Source organism: Sarcophilus harrisii, chromosome 3 (assembly GCF_902635505.1).
Source record: "Sarcophilus harrisii chromosome 3, mSarHar1.11, whole genome shotgun sequence".
NCBI classification, from domain to species: Eukaryota; Metazoa; Chordata; class Mammalia; order Dasyuromorphia; family Dasyuridae; genus Sarcophilus; species Sarcophilus harrisii.
The window spans coordinates 259,774,585-259,796,446 of record NC_045428.1 but is presented as its reverse complement, the minus strand read 5'-3'; the positions used below and the strand labels follow the sequence as shown (position 1 = coordinate 259,796,446).

Below are 21,862 nucleotides of genomic sequence, written 5' to 3'. Positions count from 1 at the left end.
TGAGGGCAGAGACCACCTTGTCTCTTCTTCATATTTATATTCCTAGCATTTTCATAGTGCTGGCACATATTAAATACTTAATAAATACTCAATCACTTAATCTATCTGTCATAACCTTTGGAAAGGAGGTTGGTTGGCTGGCGAAAAAAAACTCTGAGGTTTATAGTTCCTTCCAATTTGTAAAGAAAGGAAGATAATGCAACATTTTTACCCTTTATTCAAACGGTTGAGAAAAGTTAGTGAACTGAGATTTTCACACTTTTGTGCACATAATGGCTACAAATTCAGGTTATAGAAATACTTTTCTTTTTTTTATAAACATGCCAAAGTTTCAATTCTAACATTTGTAAAAGAGTAGACTGATCAAGCTAAAAGCTAAAATTCCTTCTAAATCTGGCATCCTACTATTGGATAACTTCAAATTTTAAATGTGGTAATGTATTCCTAAGTTTTATTTTTATTCTTATAAATTTATTTTAAACTAATCCTGTCTAATTATCAAATCCTCCCAAAATGTCAATGAAACATGTCATTACATTTCCTGCTTCCAGAAAGAGATCACTTAATTTTGGGGGCAGATTTCTGTTCTTAAACATCCTTAAGAGTTTTAGGAAATGAGATCTTCTAAGATCTTCAGTAATATATCTAGTTCCTTAATATTCTTTATTGTCACAAAATTTGCATGATATCTAACTCAAATCTCTCCTATTCATTTTTCGGTTGAGGGCAAGGCAATTGGAGTTAAGTGACTTGTCCAGGATCACATAGCTAGTAAGTATCAAGAGTAATGGGCTGAAGCTCGAGTTGATGCACTGAAGTCCCAAGCATGTGAGGCTAAATAGTAATTGGACCATACTCTATTAATATATGCTTGGAAAAAGAATGGCCCCTGCCTACTCTTTGTGCAAGTTCTGATGCATTGTATAGGAAATGATATAGGGATGACCTTGGAGGGGCGAGGAGAGAGGCAGAGACACTGCTGGCCAGGTTCATGTTGCAGCCACTCACAGTCCTATCACTATCCCCCTTCACCTCCACAAAGAATTTAGTCTTATCAGAATACCTTGTTGACAGTAAATCTTTAAGATAGTGGAGTCTTCCTTCTCTTAGATAAAATCATTGAGATTTATCCAGTTGTTAAAAAAAAATGAGGGGAATAAAATGCAGCCTGAGGGTCTCATTAAAACCCTATGGTTCAATTTCTTTGGTCTTGGTTTGCTTTTTTTCTGGGGAGTATGAATTTTCCCCACACTCACAGAACTCAGGTTCATCAACCCCCATTAAAGCAAAAGGGAAACTTTAATGAAGTTAGATAAACCTAGGCAGGGAGACCTTAAATTTCATTGAAGCTGAAGAATAGAATCATAAGGTAATGTTACATTCAGTCATGCTCCCTGACCTATGGAGTTAAAAACAGGAGACAGAATGATTTTCTTTTTTTTTTTTTTTTTTATCTCAAAGTGAGGACACCAGGGAAGAGCTGAATCATGCCAGAGGCAATACTATAGACATTTCACATCATGAGAGAAGGAAGTCAAATGCAAAGAGTATTGTATTATTGAATCTTGCAAGATCACAGCACATTTTGAAAAAAAATATTTTTCACATGTGGTGATGCCAAGAATTGCTTAGGTATTTCACATTTTTCCTTTCAAATTAAAAATTATTCACAATTAGCATGCAATTGACTAAATTAATGAAAAAGCAAAGAATCTGAGATGTTTTGCCTAATAGAATAAAGCAAAGGCAATGGTAGGAACAGGAATCATAGAAAGGGGAAGGATAGAGTCATTTCAAGGAATCCCATATGTTTTTTAGCTTCAATATTAATGTTTACTTATAATTAAGGTATACTCTGTTATATCTTACCAAGTGTGACCCCCCTAAAAAAGGTGAGAATACCCATTTTATCTCTTCTTTGCAGAAATAGGGATTATGGGTATGGAACACAGAATCTACTCTCAGTTTCAATTTCATTTATTAGTTTTGTTGAACTGTATTTTCCTCCTCTCAAATTATTTTTATAAGGCCTCTATCACTAGATAGGATAGAAAGGAGATATACATTTGGAAATAAAAGCACAATGAGAAATTTCTGATTCTTGATTTCCTTTTGGACTCCTCCAAATTTGGATTCCTCTAAATCTTACTATTTGGGAAAGCCAGGACCATTTCTCCTACTTAGGTGGTTATTGAGCTGCCTGAAATCAATCCCATGGGATACTTATAAGAAGTGAAAATTCTTCCAATAAGAAGCCTAAGGAAGAATCTCAACTGTCCCAACTCCTTAGGGATATGTAAATACTGTCTCTTTTAATCAAATAATTGTTAACCTGTAACATGACTTAGCTTGTTATTCAGTCTCTCTAAGTAAGTTAAATATCTCTTTCAGGATGGATAAAAGTATAACCATTTAGCTAAGTTTGTTCAATTTTTATGACGTGGAAAGGAAGCACAGGATTATTAATGTTTTTTCTTTAACTTTTATTTATTAAGAATGAACAATATTACAATATTTAAAACAACTGTTTTTTCTATTTCTCTGATATACTTTTTTTAAATAAAAGACCTCACTAAGATATTAATTTTCAATAAGTTGTTTTGTTTCGCTTTGTTTTGTTTTGAGATCTGTACCTATTCTAAATGTTTGGGCAGCCATTACCTGGCACAAGAACTCAAAAAGAAAATATTATCCCCTTAAAAATGATATAAGAAAGATGAATTAATTAAAATCATTTAAGATTTTTTTTTTTATTTTACCTGATCACATGTGATCCAAGGAAGAAAAAATAGCATTTCTTATGACCAATTAGTCTGATGGATCTTTTAGAAATAATTTTATTCCAGTTTTAGTTGTGTTTATATAATCATAGAATATCACCCACTTCTGAAATCTTGAAAACTACTTCTGAAATGAGATAAATTCAAGAAAAAAATCTGGAAAGAAATCAAGTTCCCATTATTATGTGAAGTAATGGAATTAAACAATTTTCTCTCTTTGATGTATAAATTTTGGTTTTATGTAGGCATAATGCTCATGAAATCAGTTTCTATTCATACTGCTTTTTAATTTGCCAGGAAGCACTCTAAGAGTTTTGCACAAAAAAGCCCCCTGGTTCTCAGGTCATGGGCAGGCTGACATGCCTTTATCCAGAAAAGGATATATCTCTGCTGCAGGTCTAAGCTGAGACTGAATAGCCTTCCATATCAGTGACTGAAGTAAAATCTTTAGGGCTGATTATTTCTCTTCCCCCAAAATACAAAAAATACAATTCCCAACAACCAAGCAGGAAATTTGGAGAATGCAAACCTGCTTAGACATGACAGTGACTGGGACAGTTATAAAGAGTTAGAATGCGCATAGGATCTGAGGAGGCAGTGTTAGACACAGACACAGCTCTTCTCTAGAATATAATATAGAGAAATTGATTAAGACAAATATTCATTCCTGAAACAGAAGTTTAGATTCTACACTATTCTGGGATGGAAACTAGAAAATGGATGAAAAATACACTAAATGTTAGTCACTCAAAAATATAGCTGATATTGATACCTTAATAATCCTTTTTGTTCCAAAGAAATTTTTACTGTTTGAAGGCTATTTTTTTTGTTTGCTTTTTGTTTGTTAATATGATGATTTTGAATAAAAAACAAGGCTTAAATAACCTTCAGATAGTTTCAGTTATTGGATTAAATTGAGAAAAAATGAGCCAAGAGAAGTAAATAATATCCACAATTCAAAAACTGAATTTCAAGGGATTCATACAAGAGAAACCAAATAGCTATCTACATATTTTTCAAGCTGCTGATTTAGAGTTTCCAGACAAACTTTTCACAAGGATTATATTTTGAAGGATCATTATGAGTGCTTGATTAGTTAGGAGAAATTTTACTTTGATGAATATACTAAAAGAGTTGTGAGCCTCTAATTTTGAGAGATATATTCTTCTATCTCTTGATTGTCAGTTTCATATATTATTGATTTTTATGAGTTTTTAAAATGCTAATGAATAAATCCATGTTGCTGTCACTTCCATTATTTGTGGGTTATTAATTAATGTTACATGGTAGCATAATAAACTTTGCTCTTTTCAGCTCCCACTCAGGTAGTCACCTGAGATATGAGGAAACTAAGAATTAAAAATCCAAGGAACTTAACAAAAATTACTGTCTATCTTCTGATGATATGTGAAATCAGGAGTATCTGGGGAACCTGAAGTTTTTACTATTACCTGTTGTTCTGTTTCACAGATTCTAAATTCCTTGAGGCCTCTACTTGGTCTTAATGTTACTGTAAGCCTTGTAAAGCAATGAATGCATTAACATCATTAATAATATTTCAATATTACTAAACTAAAATGTGTTTTTTTTTCCCTGCAAAAACCAATGAGCTTCTGAAACTCCCTTGTACATCAGACCTCTAAGCAAAGTTAGGAAGCTTTGCAGTCTGGGGAGGTGAGGCTCATCTATTACTCTCTACCATCACCTTTGCTATCCCAATTGGAATCCTAGTATATCAACTGGGAGGTAGTTGAATGGATGAATGGTCACTTTTACTTCCAAATATGGTGATGTTTAGAAAATATTTTTGTACTTTTTTTTGCACTGAATAAAAGATCGGTTTATTTCCATTTTACCTCCTGAAATCAGTCTATTAATATAATTATTCCCTTTTTATAATAATGGAAGTGAGTTATGTGAAAGCTACTGGATACTTCTTTCAATCATGGAACTAGAATGTAATGCAAAAGGCAGAGAATTAAAGAAAGGGATGATATGATACTTTCTTGTAGTTTTCAAACTCACAGCCCAAGTGCAGCAAACTACATTAAAATAGAACTGATAAATGTTTAAAAAGATTAATAAAAATATAACATAGATAATGTTAATATGGGATTTCCTGGCTTGCCAGCATCCATTTAAGTTTAAACCAGAAACTTAAGAGGATGTGGGGACTGACCTTTGTTGCAGTTACTAAGACAAAGTTTCAGAAATACCTAGTCTTGCTCTGGAGAGTTGCACCCACTTGTATTACTTGTTCATTCATACAAAGCAGGGTGCTTAAAATAAGGGGAAGCACAAGGACCACTTGTCTAAAACAATCAATATTCAGATACCTCTTGTTAAGAACTGATGACCTCTATCAGATTCTAGGACATGATTTCTCATTTTCTTATCCAGATCTTACCCTCTTCTTGCCCTGTCTCCTGAGACTACCTAGACATTATCTCTGCTTCTGACTGGTCTCGAATCCTTAAAATTCATCATCCCATTTCACCAAATGGAACTTTAGATTTTTTAATTCCTACTGGTTTGTCCTGATCACCAAACCCTGATGTTACCTTTACCTGCCAGATAGCCAAAACTTGTAGATTCATTTTCTCTATTAGTAATTGACTCTCTTAACTATAACTTATACTTATAGGATATCAGATATTATATCTTGAATAACACCTTAAAAAGAAAGAAGATAACTAGGCACTCCAAATAAGATTTATCATTTTTAAAAATCCAAATTTCCCTATGGATAAATGATAAAAAAAAAATTTCTGTTAAGGTCCATTAAGCCAGTAGTCAGGTAAATACTCCTTTATGCATACATTTCATAGACAAAATGGACACTTTTCATAAAAGAGAAAATAGATTTTATAAAATGCCATATAGAGAGTAGAAAAACAAAAGAAAAGTGCCAAAAATAGCTTGGCATTGGTTCTATTAGGTCTCATAAAGGGATGAGCTTTGAACTGGAGACTAATAATTAAGTTTATGTTTATAGTTACCATGAGACCACCAAGTTTTTATAACCTGGCCCTTCCTTGCTTTCTTTACTCACTCCAAACATTCATTTGCATTGGCTTTTGTCGTACTTGGATTGTTTTCCCTCTTTTACTTACTCCCTTCAAGAGTCATTTCAATCCCACTTCTATAGAAAGCCTTTTCTGGCTCCATCCTCCCTTTCTAATAGCATTTTTCTCTGTGAGATCACCTTCCATTCTTTTCTTTTCTTTTATTTTCTCCTCCACCCCTTCTTTTTTATTCTTCTTTTTTCTCTCCCTCTCACTTATCTTCTTTCTCTCCCTCTCCTTCTTCTTCTATGTCTCTGTCTCTCTCTCTGTCCATCCCTCTCCCTCTACCCCCATTTGTCTCTCTCTGTATATCTCTTTGTCTCCCCCGTCTCTCTCTGCGTGTTCTCTCTCCCTCCCTTTCTGTTTCTCTGTGCTTGTGCATATATGTGTGTGTATATGTATCTCTGTGTGTGTGTGTGTGATTTACATGATAACGCACCCTTTAGAATATAAATGCCTTGGGGGAAGGGAGTATTGTTACCATCTTTTGTATCTCCTGTCCTAAACCCAGAGTTTGACACAAAACAGACATTTAATAAATGATTTTTGACTGATAGATTGTTATCATTCTTCTTTACTCACGCTTATATGATAGGTGTTGATCAGCAAATTCCTATCCTTTTTATGAGTTCAATTTATTGAGTCTACCTCTCTCCTAAATGGAGTGAATATATCATTATCATCTTGCAAAAAAAAAAAAAAAAAAAAAAAAAAAAGACAACTCCAAATGAGGTCTCATAGCAGGAAATTTATCACAAGTTATTTCCTCTTGATAAGTATTTGAAGGATTTTCTCATTAAAGAGCAATTATAATTGTTCTATGTGGCTCCAGATGGCAAAGCTTGAAGCAGTGGATAAAAGTTGCAAAGAGGCTAATTTAATCTGCATATATTGGGAAAACTTCCTCCCAATCTGGGTTGGCCAAATGCAGAATAGGTGGCCTTGTGATATTTTAATAGGGTCTTTTGTAGGAAGTTATGGTGAGAATTCTTTTTGGGTATAGGTTAGACTAGATAGTCTGTGAGGTCCATTTTATTCCTAAAAATGATATAATCATGCAAGGCTATGAAAATATCAACTATGTGACCTCCTAACTCAAGGAGATTAAGAAGATTAGAGCATGAGGGAGCAAAAGATTGGGACCTCCTCATCCCTCATTATTATAGTGGCTTATTTGGAAAGTATAGGCCTAATAGAAAAAATGGGTAACAGTAATACCCCCCCCTCTCTCTTTCAAAATGACTTCATTATATATGAAGTAGGATGATTTATATGGAATATTAGAATACCACATTTGCAACTCATTTGCCTTCTGAAGGGACTTTATGTGCTAACATGAATGCATCCTGAATTTTCCTTATCTGTTTAGGTATTCCTTTAATTCCTTTACATGCTTTATATTTCTTGATGGGAAATAAATTCTTTTAATTATTCTTATAGTTGTGGAGAGGGCCACAACTCCTCGAAGTTTTTTCCTCGAAGATTTTACTTAAATTTACTTGAATTTGTTGGAGGATGTGTTGTTGTTGTTGTTGTTGTTGTTTTGTTTTTTGTGGGTTTACTTTTTGGGTAACTGCCAGTATAAGGTAATTTCTTAATTTTCTTCTTTTTACTCATATAGCATCTGTATTTGGGGCCCATATTTGGGACAAACTATGTTATTCTTGTGGATAGTGTGAAAACTCCGCTTAGTTTTGAGTGGTTGTAAAGACTAAGCCACATTTTTAGAAGTGTCTAGTTAAGCCTCCTTCTTTGGCTTGGACAAGACTATCTAGACATTGAGTTGAGCTAGAATTGTCTAGATACTAATTGAGGCCTAGATCTATCTGCTTCTGTAGCACTTCAACAGGTAGCACTTGGTGCTTTTTGCCAAATGCCCAGAATTAGTTCTAAAAATAGCAGCACAAAAAGCTTGAAGCTTGGGACAAGGCTTCCCCACCATAGATCAGGAGAATCCAAATTTATCATAAAATTCCAAGTCAAGAAATAGATTGGAAAAATGAACTAACAACAACAAAAACAGAATTTTATCATAAAAATCTATGAAATCTTTGGTCAGGGAAGAAAACCAAAAAATAGAATCAGAAGACAAAGTTTCAAAGAAAAATTTTAATTGGATCAAAGCACAACATGAATTTCTAGAAGCATTTAAAAAATTTAAGAATGATAGAGGAAAAAGGGGGAGGTGAGAGTGATTTATGAAAATTATGAAAAAAAGGATCAACAACTGGTAAAAGGAGCACAAATACTAAAGAAAATAATATCTTAAAAACAGAATTGAACATAAAAAAATTACTGAAGAAAACAAATCATAAAATTGGAGTTGGACAAGTAGAAATTAATGATTTAATGAGACAAGAAATAAAAAAGTCAAAATAATGAAAAGAATGAAAAAAAAAATAGAAGAAAATGTGAAATATCTTGACTGACCTGGAAAATAGATCAAGATGGGGTATTTTAAGAACACATTTCAAACAATTATCAAGGAAAAATTTCCTTTTATTTTTGATCCACAAGGTAAAATGGAAATTGAAAGAATCCAATGATCATCTCCTAAAAGAGATCCCAAAATAAAAACACCCAGAAATACTATAGTTAAATTCATAAACTTCAGGTCAGAGAAATTCCTTTAAACATCTAGAGAAATAATTCAAACAATGGGAGTCTTAGATTTGATTACACAAGATTTAACAAGTTCCATATTAAAGTAGTAGAGATCTTGGAAAATAATATTCCTGAAATCAAAGGAGCTAGGATTATTACCAAAAATAACCTATCCATAAAACCTGAGTATAATTGTTCAGGGAAAAATTTCAGTAATATAGAGGCTTTCAAGCACTCCTGATGAAAAGATTAGAACTGAATAGAAAAGTTGACATTCAAATACAAGACTCAAGAGAAGCATTAAAATGTAAATGTGAAAGAGTAATCATAAGGGACTCAATAAAATTAAACTGTTTACATTCCTATATGGGAAGAAGACACATGTAATTCCTAAGAATTTTATCATTATTAGGGCAGTTAAAAGAATTTATATAGGTAGAGGATATGAATGTTAGTTGATTATGTGGGAATTATCTCCACAAAAAAGTGAGGGGGTGAAAAAAGGATACACTGAGGAAAGAATGGAGGGAGAAAGAGAATGAATAATTTTTTTTCACATAATAGAGGTATGTAAAGAACAGTTTTTATAGCAGAGGGGGAAATAAAGAGTAATGGCAAGCAATGCTTGAACCTTAGTCATAAAAATTGCTTCGAAAAGGAAAGAATACACATTCAGAAGAGTATAGAAATATAACTTACCCAGTAAGGAAATAAAAGAGGTAAGGGATAAAAGAAAGAATAGATTAAGAAAGGCAGTGGTAAGCAATAAAATAGACTTTTTTTCCTGAGGCAATTGGGGGACTTCTCCAGGATCACACAGATAGGAATTGTTAAGTATCTAAGATCAGATTTAAACTCAGATGGGGCTGGTGTTTTATCCACTGCATCACCTAGCTGCCCTGTAAAATAGACTTTTAAGAAGAAACAAAATGAAAAGAGAGAAAGGAAAGGAAACAGAAAAAAATGGAATGGAAGGAAATTACTTTTTCATAACTATGAATGTACATGGGATAAGATTACCCATAAAACATAAAGTACAGCAGAATCAATTTGAAATCTGAATCCAACATCAAATATGTTGTGTACAAGCGGCACATTTGAAAGAGAAAAACACACATAATGTTAAAACAAAGGACTGAAACAGAAATCTAATATGCTTTCAGTAGAACTAAAAAGAAATAGGCAGGAGCAGCAATCATGATCTCAGCAAAGCAAAAACCAAAAATAGATCTAATTAAAAGGGATAAGCAGGAAAACTCTATTTTGCTTTTTAAAAAATGTACCATAGAAAATGAAGTATTATGGCAAGTTTTCTGATTAAGGCCTCATTTTCCAAATATAAACTGAATATAGAATGTATTCAAATTTATAAAAATAAGAGTCATTCATTAATAGATAAATGGTTAAAGATATAAGCAGGCAATTTTCAGAAGAAGAAATTAAAGCTATCTATAGTGATGAGGGGAATATGCTCTAAATAATTTCTTTAAATAAAAACAGATTAAAACTCTAAGGTACCACCTTATATCTATCAGAAATAATAAGTGCTAGAGAAAAAGGAAAAACAAAGTTACACCAATGAATGTATGGTAAAGTAGAAAACTGGTCTAACTATTCTGGACAGCAATTTTGAATTATGCCTAAAGGGCTATAAAATTGTATATTCTTCTAGATCCAAAAATGCCACTAGTAGGTCTGTATCCCAAAGAGATCAAAGAAAAAAAAAAGTGAAGGAGACATGTCCCTATATAGAAAAGTATTTATAACAGCTCTTTTTGTGGTAGCAAAGAATTGAAAAATTGAGGGGATGTTCACTAATGGGGGAATGGCTGAACAAGTTGTAGCACATGATTGTGAAATAGTATTACTCTGTTATAGGATATGACAAAGAGGATAGTTTTAGGGAAAAAAGAACATGGCAAGAGCTACATGAACTGATGCAAAATGAAGTGAGAAGAATCAGAAGATCACTGTTCACAGCAACAACAATATTATAATGGTAAAATTGTGTAAGATTTGGTTACTCTGATTTAAGACAATTTACAATGATATAAGATTATTCCAAAGGATTCATGATAAAAAACAATGCTACTCAAATCCAGAGAGAAAACTGATGAACCCTGAGTGCAATCTGAAGTAAATTTTCTCACTTCTTGCTTTTTGTGAAATATGTCTAACATGGAAATATATTTTGAATGATTTCATATGGATAATTGAAATCATGCAAAATATATTTCCATATTAGACATATTTTGAGAAAACAAGAAAACGTGAGAAAATTATATTTCAAATTGTACTAGTTCATCATGCTTGTCTTCTCAGTATAAGGGGGAGTATGAGTGTGTGAGAGAGACTTAAATTACAAAAAAAATCAATGTCAATAAATTATTCATACATATGGCTATATATGTGTGTTTAAGAAATTCTATCCATGTAGCATATTATTAACTATCAATTGTAAAAAGGAAGGTGTGCTTAAAAAAAGAAATAGTGAAAAGAAGATAGGGATAGGAACTTCTGTCTGTTAACAAATTCCTTTTCATCCAAATATCTAGCTTGTTTGTACATATTATTTTCTTGTTGTCTTTCCCTATTAGACTCTTGGAGATCATGAACTTTTGTCTTTTTTGTTGTATGTCCAGTGCTTAGTAGTGTCTGGTAAATAAAAGGCACTTAATAATTGCCTATTGACTTGTGATATTATTCCTGTAATTCATTCAGGTGAAGCTAATAGTACTAATACAGGTACATGTCTTCTCTTCAACTTAAACATAGCATTGCTTAGATACTGAGAAGTTAAATGAATTTTCCAATGATGTAGCCATATTATATCAGAAGTAGTATTTTTAACTCAGGTTTTGCTGTCTTGGAGAGTAATCCTCTAGCCATAATGCAACATTGCATCTTAGGAACATTATATCATCACCAAATACATTAGAAATACAATGCATAATGGCTTATGTAAAATATGTTGCTAAAGCATCATTTTGGAAAACTACATCTAATTTCTAAAATGTGGTATTTACCTCAAAAAATGGTAAAAGGTGGTTAGACATTTGAAACTAATTTTTTTCCTTCATCGTTCTTTTCTGTTACAGTTGGGGCTACTTCCCTATTCAAATTCAAAAGATGAAATAGTCATAAGTCATTAAACAGCTGGCAAAAGAAGGAGGCTTACTTAACCATTACCTCAGAAAGAAAATAAAGATCCTAAATCACTTAGATTCCCTGATATCTGCTCCCTCTCACCTCTCTATCTGGAATAAGTTTTTGTCAGGAGAACAGGGAGTAGGAACTTTGGGTGACTTGGGACATCTGACTTGTGGGAAGTTCTTTTTAAGGCCCTCAGACCAAAAATCCAAATAAATATAGCCAGAGACAATCCAGTTCTAAAGAAAGTTTTTTGCCTTTTAGAGGAAACCAAAACAAACAGAAACAAATAAACAAACAAATAAATAAAAGTTGGCCTAATCCATGTTGCATTGGGAAGGGAAAATCCTAGTAGGTAGTGAATCTATCATCCCTTCAGACACCCTAATTAAACAAATTTGGGAATTTGCTAAAACAAAAAAATAAGTAAAACACAGAAGATATTCTTCATAGTCACTTTAAACTCTGTTAGGAATAGCATTAGTTACAATTAATCCTGATCCTGTTATTTAGTATACCACATTCTAAATAAGTATTATGTAGTAACTTCCACCACAGGCAAACCAGATGGTCTTTATTTTGCTTTTCCAAACCTTTCATGCAGTTTGCTGAATGCTTCTGGAGGACTAGAGTGGTATATAAGAACTTGCTGCCAAACTGAAAGACTGGTCAATGTGTTGGGGCTGGCATGTAATCCATGTGAGAAAAAAAATAGTCACACACAAGTTAGCAGACCATGAATTTTGTCAGCTGGTTTCCTAGAAACTGTTAAAGAGTCTGTACATCAAAATCTGCAGTGTTCCCATTCACACTCCACACTTATGTGTGATTTGCTCCCGTGTAATTTCCTGGCACCATTTCTGTCACTTGCCTTGCTCAAAATATTTACAACAGTTTTAAAGACTACTGCTGGTTTTTTCCCTCACCTTTCATAAATTTGTCTATTAGGTAAGTAGAAGGTAAAGAAATGGGAAGAAACATCTGAACATTTCCCGTTATTTTCCCCTGAAGTTTCTTTTTCCTTCAAATTTCTTTCTCCTATCCAATATTAAGCCTAAATATTTTATCTTTTAAAAAAAATTGATGTGCTTAAATAGTGAATGAAATGTTTAAACTAATGAAAGGACATTTCAATTAGGTTAACTAATATTGTGTATTTTCCTACTGTTTCTATAGACATTCCTGATAGTTCCAGATGAAATCAGAGAAAAGTTATTTTTCATGTGTTCTGTCCTCTATCTATATATTCAAATAGCATAAATAGCATGCAAAAAAAGCTGATAATGATTAATCAAATATGTTATCTTAAATATTTAATACAACAGCTTTGTATTTACAGATCTATTTAGTTGGTTTTAGATATCAGGAAATAGAAATATAATTACTAAAAATGTTTTATTTCTATTCTTTTTTCTTATTTGTGTTTTCTTTATATCATCTATAAACTAGTTTCTGCTTCAAAGTTACTTGATAGTAAGGCATTCTAATTGGTAGTTCTTTTGGTTGAATATAATTTCTGACTCTATATATCAATGAGAATAAAAACAATTTGCACAAGATCCCAGGATATAATTTTACAATGTCACATTACAAATAATTCAAGAACTTCCTATAAATCAAATTCTTGTGGGTTTTTTTTTTTTTGCTGTTTAATTTATCCATTGATTATAAACATCTATTTCATATATATATTTGGTGCTAGCAATTGTTAATTCAAGACATTGGTAATTTAATGAAGCAAAGAGGAAGCATAAGGTGAAATCATATTCAGCATCTCTGGAAATAATAAGTCCCATAACCTTTTCTAGATTTATCTACTTAGAAATTAAAAAATGGTAGGGAGAAAAAGAAAGAAAAAAAAAACCTTCTTAGATAAATGAATAAAGGATAGAAAATAAACTTTAATTGATTATCTCAAGCCCAGTGAAGATCCTTGACTTCTTCATCTTTGGGAAGTACATCAGGCACCTTTTCTTCCATCCCCTAGACCAACTGGCCCTGAGACTTACTTTTCTCGATTCAAAAAAGATATTGCTTGCTAGGAAGAATCCCTTGCAATCAATGGACAAAAAATTACAAAGAATAATGATTTTGGTTCTAGAATGTTCACTCAAAGCTGTATTTTAATATGTTGTAAGATGTTCTTTTTTTCAAGCATTCTTTAGTAATAATGATGATAGCTACCATTTATTTAAAGTTTTCTGTGTACCAAGCACTTCACTAAGCACTTTATAATTATTTCATCCTTTAATTCTCACAACAAATTTGGATGGTTTATGTTATTGTGATGTTCATTCTACAGATGAAGAAACTGAGACAACCAGAAATTAGATGATTTGCCCAGGGTTCCACAGCTACTAAATTTATGTGGCTGAATTTCAACTAAGTTCTTCCTGACTGCAGGTTGTATACTGCATCTATTATGCCACTTAACTCCCTATAAAGATTACATCCAATTATTTTTGGGGAAGAGAAATATTCATAGATATGGACAAATTATGCAATTTTGGCAATTCCTCCAACTTAGAAATGGCTTAGATAGTAGATGTGTTAATTAGCCATATTTGTGCCTAAAATAAAAGGCATGTTTCTGAATTTTTTTTTCAATAGTAGCATGCTGCAATCATAAAGGAAGATAATCTTTTTTTCACAGAAACTACTATCTTTGGGTACCCACCACTTTTTTTTCTTATAGTATGGCACCAGACTGTAATAACGAGCTCCTTTTCCTCTCATATTTTCTGTCCAGACCATTGTTTTATTTTTGTAATGTTTTAATCAGAAAAATTTTTCTGCTGTTTCTCTGAAGTTAAGTTGGGTCACACTCATTTTCCCCAAATGGCTCCAGAATAGGATCCTGGACCAATTTTCCTTTTATGCTTTAGTTCTATCCCTTTCCTAAGAGTTAGGTTATAGAATAATAGATTTAGATCTGGAAAAAATATTGGAGATCATCAAGTCCAACCTCTTCATAATAACAGATAAGGGAGATAAAGCATGTGACACTTAGTTTACAAAGCTACTAAGTGTCTGAGGAAGGATTATTATTTTGCTCATTCTGTGACTGTTTTTTCACACATCATTTTTCTTCCTCCCCAACAGACTACTACTTTTGCTTGCTTTATTCTAGTAATGTCTTCTATCTTTTCTGTGACTTAATTATTTTTATTAATAAGTCTAAAGGCAATATTACTATTATATGAATTCCTTTTCTTCTTCAAACAGCAAGAACATTCTGTCTTTGTTTTAAACATTATTTGTGATTTCTTCAAATGGGGTAAGAAGGGAGAAGAATTTAGTTCATCATGATAATCTTCAGGTTCCTAAATCAGGTACTATATATTTGGCAAGTTTATTGAGTTAGGAAACTTTTTGCTTACCTATAGATTTCCATTTTGAACTCCTTCCCTCTGTTCCATTAATTTTACTTGTTTATTCTTTGCCTTGAACTCTAAAATAATGGGTTTATTTTTCCTATATCTAACTGTGAGATTAAGGAAATAATATTAAAGTCAACCGCATTTTATAACTATTTAAATGTATCCTTTGTGATTTAGGAGGTCCTTGTTTATGCTATGATCCCTCTATTTTAAATCTATTTAAAAAAAAATCAGATCTGCTATTTCAACGATGTAGGGAAATCTTAATTAAAAATTTCTACCAAAAGCATTTTTTTTTTTTTTGTTGCTACTTATGTGTACAAAGTGTGTTCAAGTTACTAAGAGTTTAGGTGACTAGTTTAGAGTCGTGCTTTCAAAATCTGTCTTTTTTGGCTCCTTTCTCTCTCTCTTTCTCCCTCTCTTTCACACTCCCCCCACCCCATTTCCCTCTCATTCCCCTCCCCTCATCTCCCTCAGACACACACACATGAAAAATGGACATGAGATATTTGGAGGGAAGAACACTAGGCATAGAGAAGTAGGAACACAGGGAAGGGTCCTGAAGAAAGAGGATGGATGCTTAAGTAGAATCTTGAAAGAAATTAGTGGTTTAAAGAGAAAAGTGTAAAGGGATCAATCAAGGCAAATTAATAGATATGGGAAGTAGATGCTTTGATTATAATATTATCACCATGTGATTCAGAATAAGTCATCATAAAATGGTTATGGGTTATGTTTCTAAAGATAGGATTTAAGTCAAAATTTACCCAAATGTGTATACCCCCCTACTAAATAATATAAGGGTTATTGCATTGATTTTTTTTTTCCTCTCACAATAGATAAAATGTTTTTAAGGACAAAAGTGATGTAATTTTGTAAATTTCCACCACATCTAATTGTAATGGGCTGAAGCTCGAGTTGATGCACTGAGGTCCCAAGCACATGAGGCTAAATAGTAATTGGAGCATACTCTATTAACATATATGCTTGGAGAAAGAATGACCCCCGCCCACTCTTTGTGCAAGTCCTGATGTGTTGTATAGGAAATGGCAATTTTGGTGGGTGGAGGCAGAGGGGCCAAGAGAGAAGGGAAGGAGACTGCTGGCTGGCTTGCTGTCACAGCTGCTCACATTGCTATTGCGATCCCCCTTCACCTCTGCAAGCTGGGTCCTGTTGCAGCTGCCCATATTGCTATTGCAATCCCCCTTCACCTCAAAAAGAATAAAGATTGAAGATTTCCCCTTAACCTGAATTCCTGACTCTGGCTGATTTTAAAATACACAGTCATCACATCTAATATTTATAACAAATATTTTCCATTGTTAGGGGTTGTGATAAAGCAAATGTAACTCAGTTACAGAGAGATCCTTTGCCAAAATTCAGCATTCTAATGAATGAAAATAGTACACATAAAACAAGAGGAAACCAATATATAAGTGTGGATAAGAGAAGAAAATTAATTTATTATGGGGCATTTTTATAAATGTGTTCGATATTGATTTTTAGACTCCTTTAGGGCAACTTAGATATATTCTAAATACTCAGATTGCCTTTTATTCTATTAATAAATTATTCTATTTTAATGAATTTTCTTCTTTTAATTCTATTATATGGAATATATTTATTCTACTAATTCTATTATAATGAATATTTCTTTATTAATTAATAAATTCAGTTACCTGTAACTGTTTCTCCAGGTCAGCAGTTGCTTTGTCACCACTAGTTTCATCTACCACCACCACCATGTGAGTGAGAGAATTGACTCTAACTTGTTCTTGCTCTAAATCTTCTTGAAGCACCTGGAAACCAAAATGATTGGAAGAGAGAAAAAAAGTCCTCCATGAATTCTTAGTACATCTTAAATAACATCTTAAATTGGATCATAAATGTCAATTATTATCAATCAATTCAAACAATACACACAGCTATATTAACTTCTCAAACATGAGTGGTTTTTTGTTTTTAAAATAATTCTACAGCTAAATTGTGATTAATATTGTGGGAATTCTTTCATCCCTGGAAATTTCATCTTCTGACAATATTGTGCAAACATGCATTTAAAATTCATTAAGCACTATGTTCCAGCTACTATACTAAAACACTGGAGATAGAAAGAAAATCAAATTTTAAGAAAAGAATATTTCTCTGAAGGAATTTGTAATTTAATGAGGGAGACAATATGCAAATAACTATGTGTAAACAAAAAATATATATAAGGTGAATTTGTCTCAGAAATAATGTCTTTAGTGTCTATATATGGTAGTCTGTGGGAACATCAAGACTGTCACTGCTCCTAACAGACTTAAGTGAAAGAGACAAAGGTTTAAAATATACCTTAATTTGGAGTTCAAGAGCCATAAGAGTCACTGATTTTTCACCCAGGCTGGAAATGATATAATCACTGATGAACCTGATCTTACTATTAACAAGTCAGATGCCATGGCTGACTAACTCAGAAGGAATGAACTACTCCACTTGTGACCTTGGTTTTCCTTACATTTCCCCTTCCTAAGAGTTTCCCATATCTATGCAAAGTCTTTGTAGATGCACAAGCAATTCAACAATTTCCCTAAGTAGCAGATAGATGGGATTATTGGTGCTCACTATCATACCTGAATATTAATTGACTTTTAATATCTTGTAAACAATGTAAACCTGATCATTATGATTCTTGCAAACCTTCCCTCAACTATTCATCTCTTATCCCTAGCTCTGCCAAAAATAATTAAATTAGCGGCTAGATAAGCAAGAAGACACTTCAATCAACATCACTTTCTCCTTTATCTCCTGACTATCAACCTTCTCCTCCTTCTGGGAAAAAATTTTTTTTTGTAATTATTCAAAATATAATTCAAGGGTCATATAAAGTTATTAACTTAAAGAACTAAAGTTCTGAGATGTTGAACCTGGCTTTCAGCTCACCATCAGCTGATATTGATTACAAACATGCTTTCACAAGCCCTATACAATCTGGACTAAAGGAAAACTATGGCCCTGGGTTCAGATGAAGGAAGGAACTCCACTCATGTGCAAGAGAAAGTTGCTAATGTTACAATAATCCTGTTAAGACTTACTTATATACGAGTATTCAAGATCATCCCAAGAAGATTTGTATGCTAGAAGTCTCACCACACCATAGCTTTCATTCTCTTAATACAGACCAGACACTACTTTTTACATGTCAGATATTTAGGATTTTCTGCATGTCAGTTCAATTCAACAAACTGTGGTCCTGTTGCAGTGCCACATATAGTGCTAGGGTCTCCTGACAGAAAACACTAATTGAAATAATCTCTTGTCAAAGGGTCAGGGGATTGGAAGAGGTAATATAAATGCATTTTAAATATTTTAAACAGTAAATGCTTCCTTTTCAGACCTTAATGCAACAAAAATCATATTCAATAAGGAGAAGGGAAAGACAGACTAAAAAACAATTGGAAATTAAATAATCTAATTCTAAAGAATGAGTGGGTCAAACAACAAATGACATAAAAAACCCATAATTTCCTTCAATAGAATGACGATAATGAGACAACATTGTGGAATTAACATTATGGAATGCAGCCAAAGCAATTCTGAGAGGAAATTTTATATCTCTAAATAGTTACATGAATAAAATAGAGAAAGAGGAAATCAATGAATTAGATATGCAACTAAAAAAGTGAGAAAAAGAACAAATTTTTAAAAATCCAATTAAATACCAAATTAGAAATTCTAAAACTCAAAAGAGAGATTAATAAAATATAAACTAAGAAAAATATTGAGCTAATAAATAAAACTAAGAATTGGTTTTATGTAAAAAACTAACAAAATAAACCATTGGTTAATTTGATAAGAAAAAGGAAACAAATAAATCAAATCATTAGCATCAAAAATGAAAATGATGATCTTACCACCAAAGACAAAGAAATTAAAGCAATAATTAGGATCTATTTTGCCCAACTGTATGACAGCAAGTCTGACAATCTAACTGCAAAGAACATTTAAAAAATATAAATTGTCAAAACTAACAGAAGAGGAAATAAATTAATTAAATAGCTCCATTTTAGAAAAGAAATCAAACAACTCAATAATGAAATTCCTAAGGAAAAAATATCCAAGGCCAGATGGATCACAAGTAAATTCTACCAACCATTTAAAGATTACTTAATTCCAATGCTATTGTAAAATAGCATTACAAAACTATTTGTAAAAATAGATAAAGAAGGAGTACTGCCAAATTCCTTCTATGACACAAGTATGGCACTGATACCTAAACTAGGAAGAGTCAAAACAGAGAAAGAAAATTTACACGCCAATCTCCAAAAATTTTAAATAAATTATTAGCAAAGAGACTACAGCACCTTATTAACAGGCTAATATACTATGAACTATGATTTATACCAGAAATGCAAGGCTGATTCAATAGCAGGAAAACTATGATCATAATCATACATATCAATAACAAAACCAAAAGAAATAATATGATAATCTCAATAGATGCAGCAAAGCTATTGATAAAATATAGCACCCATTCCAATTAAAGACATTAAAAAGCATAGGGATAAAAAAAGCTTTCCTTAAAATAATAAGCAGTACCTATCTAAAACCAACAGCAAGAATTATTTGTAATGGAGAGAAGCTTGACACATTTCCAATAAGATTAAGGGTTAAACAAGGATGCCTATTATTACCCCTGTTATTCAACATTGTACCAGAAATGTTGGCTTTAGTAATAAGAAAAGAAAAAAGGATTAGAATAGGCAATGAGGAGATAAAATTATCACTCTGTGCAGATGACATGATGATATAAACCTACTCAAAATAATTAACAGCTTTTAACAAAGTTGCAGGATACAAAATACACTCACACAAGTCATCAATATCCCTGTATATTACTGACAAATCCCATAAGCAAGAAATAGAGAAATCCCACTTAAAATAACTGTATACAAAATAAAATATTTGGGTGTCTATCTGCCAAGAGAAACCCAGGAAGTATATGAACACATTACAAAAGACTTCTCACATAAAGTCAGATTAAGCAATTGGAAAAATATCATTTGCTCATGGATAGTCTGGGCTAATATTTTAAAAATGACAATTCTACTTAAATTGGAAATTACTCCAATTCACTGACTTTCTCAATTCCTTAATTTAAAACTTAACTCTTGTAATACCTTTTACTTAATGTGATTCCTCAAACTACTAGTAATACTTGGCTATTTTTCATTTATTCTATGTTAATTCTCTATTTGTTTTTCTGTATTTATACATGCACACACATAATCTATTTTTCCCAAAATATTGCAATGTTTTGACATGGGAGACTACTTCTTTTGTTGTTGTTGTTGTATCATCAGGAACAAAAAGGGCATTTATTAAATGTCTATTGATTCACCATTTGGATTAGTTATAAACTCTATAGCATTGAGTCTAGATGATATTAGATAGTATTTCTTCTGTACAGAAATGGAGTCGCTATCTGAAGATGAGAGTGGTCAACTATGTGTATATAATAAAAGTCTGGTGCATGTATAGAATGTTTCAGATGGTGTTTCCAAATGGAGGACATGAGAAAGCTGTCTCCAGAAGAATTATGATAACATATGAGGAAATTTCCAAGGAGAGATAGATTGTGGAGCATACACATTTATATATACACATTTTATAACTGGTTCTAGCAGGCTAACAATGTTTTGAAGAAAACACTCTTTGACTGAATATGGAAAAATTATAAAAGGACTAGTAGCTTCAGCTTCTTTCTCTGCTTCAGCACTTGGGAAACCTTAGTAACCAGTGAAGGGAGGGGAGTCTGTGACCTGCTGAGTTTGAAAGCTCCAGAAAACTTCTTAAAACATTTCATCTTCTTAAAGTTCAACATTTGATAGTAAATATCAGGAACCCTGTCCAGCAATAGCTAAGACTTAGACACATGTGAACATCAACTGTCTGTTAATATCAAACTATGCACCAAACATTGGTTTCTTCAGTGTTATATAGGAACTGAGCTAAGTTTTAAGCCCATTCTATCCTCTACTCTTCCATTCCCCGAGACTGGGATAATATAGAAAGGATAATGTTCTAACAGAGTTAGGAAAAATTATTGCAAACATTTTAACCCATTTTAAAAAAAGTAAATATACTGTTTGTAATAGCTAATTGATATTAAATGGTTAAATAGAAATGGAGTATGATTTTCTGGTGCTCTAAGAATGTAGGAATACAGCCAACTGGCTGTCTTGAGCCCACTGAATCTAATTAGGGCTCAAGCCAATGGCAGAGAAAAGAGATACCAGCACATTTTATAAACACCCGACACAACGAGAAGTAATATAGCCACAGTGGACTGGAGATAGTGGGGCCAGAAAATACATTCTATGTGAATGCAGAAAATCACAGAATTTTAGAATTGCATAGGCATTACTTTAGTTTTCACTTTTAGATCTCTCTAAAGGTTCAGAAGTCTTCTCTTGACCCCATCCAATAGCTCCCTCTCTATAATTTGTAAATTCTCTCCCTTTCCTCCCATTGCTCTTGTTTATTCCTTGTGGAAAGGTAAGCAAAGGAAGTTTAATTTCTCTAAGTGTATCCCTGAGCAAAACTTTGGTTAGTAGAAAGTATAATGCAACAATACTGGTTGTTTCCACCACATATGTATGTTATTTAACCTTTATAGATACTTCACCATGATTTGGTTGTTCTTTATTAATCTCTATTTAACTCAGAATATGGAGTTCAAAATAAGACTTGGCTCTTGTTCATCTCTCCCTCCTTCACTGGCATAGAGAGCCATAGAAGTATAAGGAGATTAGTGGCAAAGAGGTAACAATGATGATATAGCTGATGTTAATATCATGCTTTAAGTTTTGTAAAGCACTTCACATACAATGATCTAATTTGA

The 21,862-nt window shown here is 32.6% G+C and overlaps 1 protein-coding gene across 9 annotated transcripts in view; it reads right to left on the bottom strand.

Annotated features, from left to right (window-relative positions):
* Positions 1 to 21,862, bottom strand: part of DMD (dystrophin) — a 2,285,006-nt gene that overhangs the window by 1,540,236 nt on the left and 722,908 nt on the right. For all 9 annotated transcript variants that reach the window (XM_031963631.1, XM_031963630.1, XM_031963635.1 and 6 more), the window contains one exon: positions 16,659 to 16,778. In XM_031963631.1, the coding sequence (XP_031819491.1) occupies positions 16,659 to 16,778 (120 nt within the window). The remainder of the gene's footprint in view (positions 1 to 16,658; positions 16,779 to 21,862) is intronic.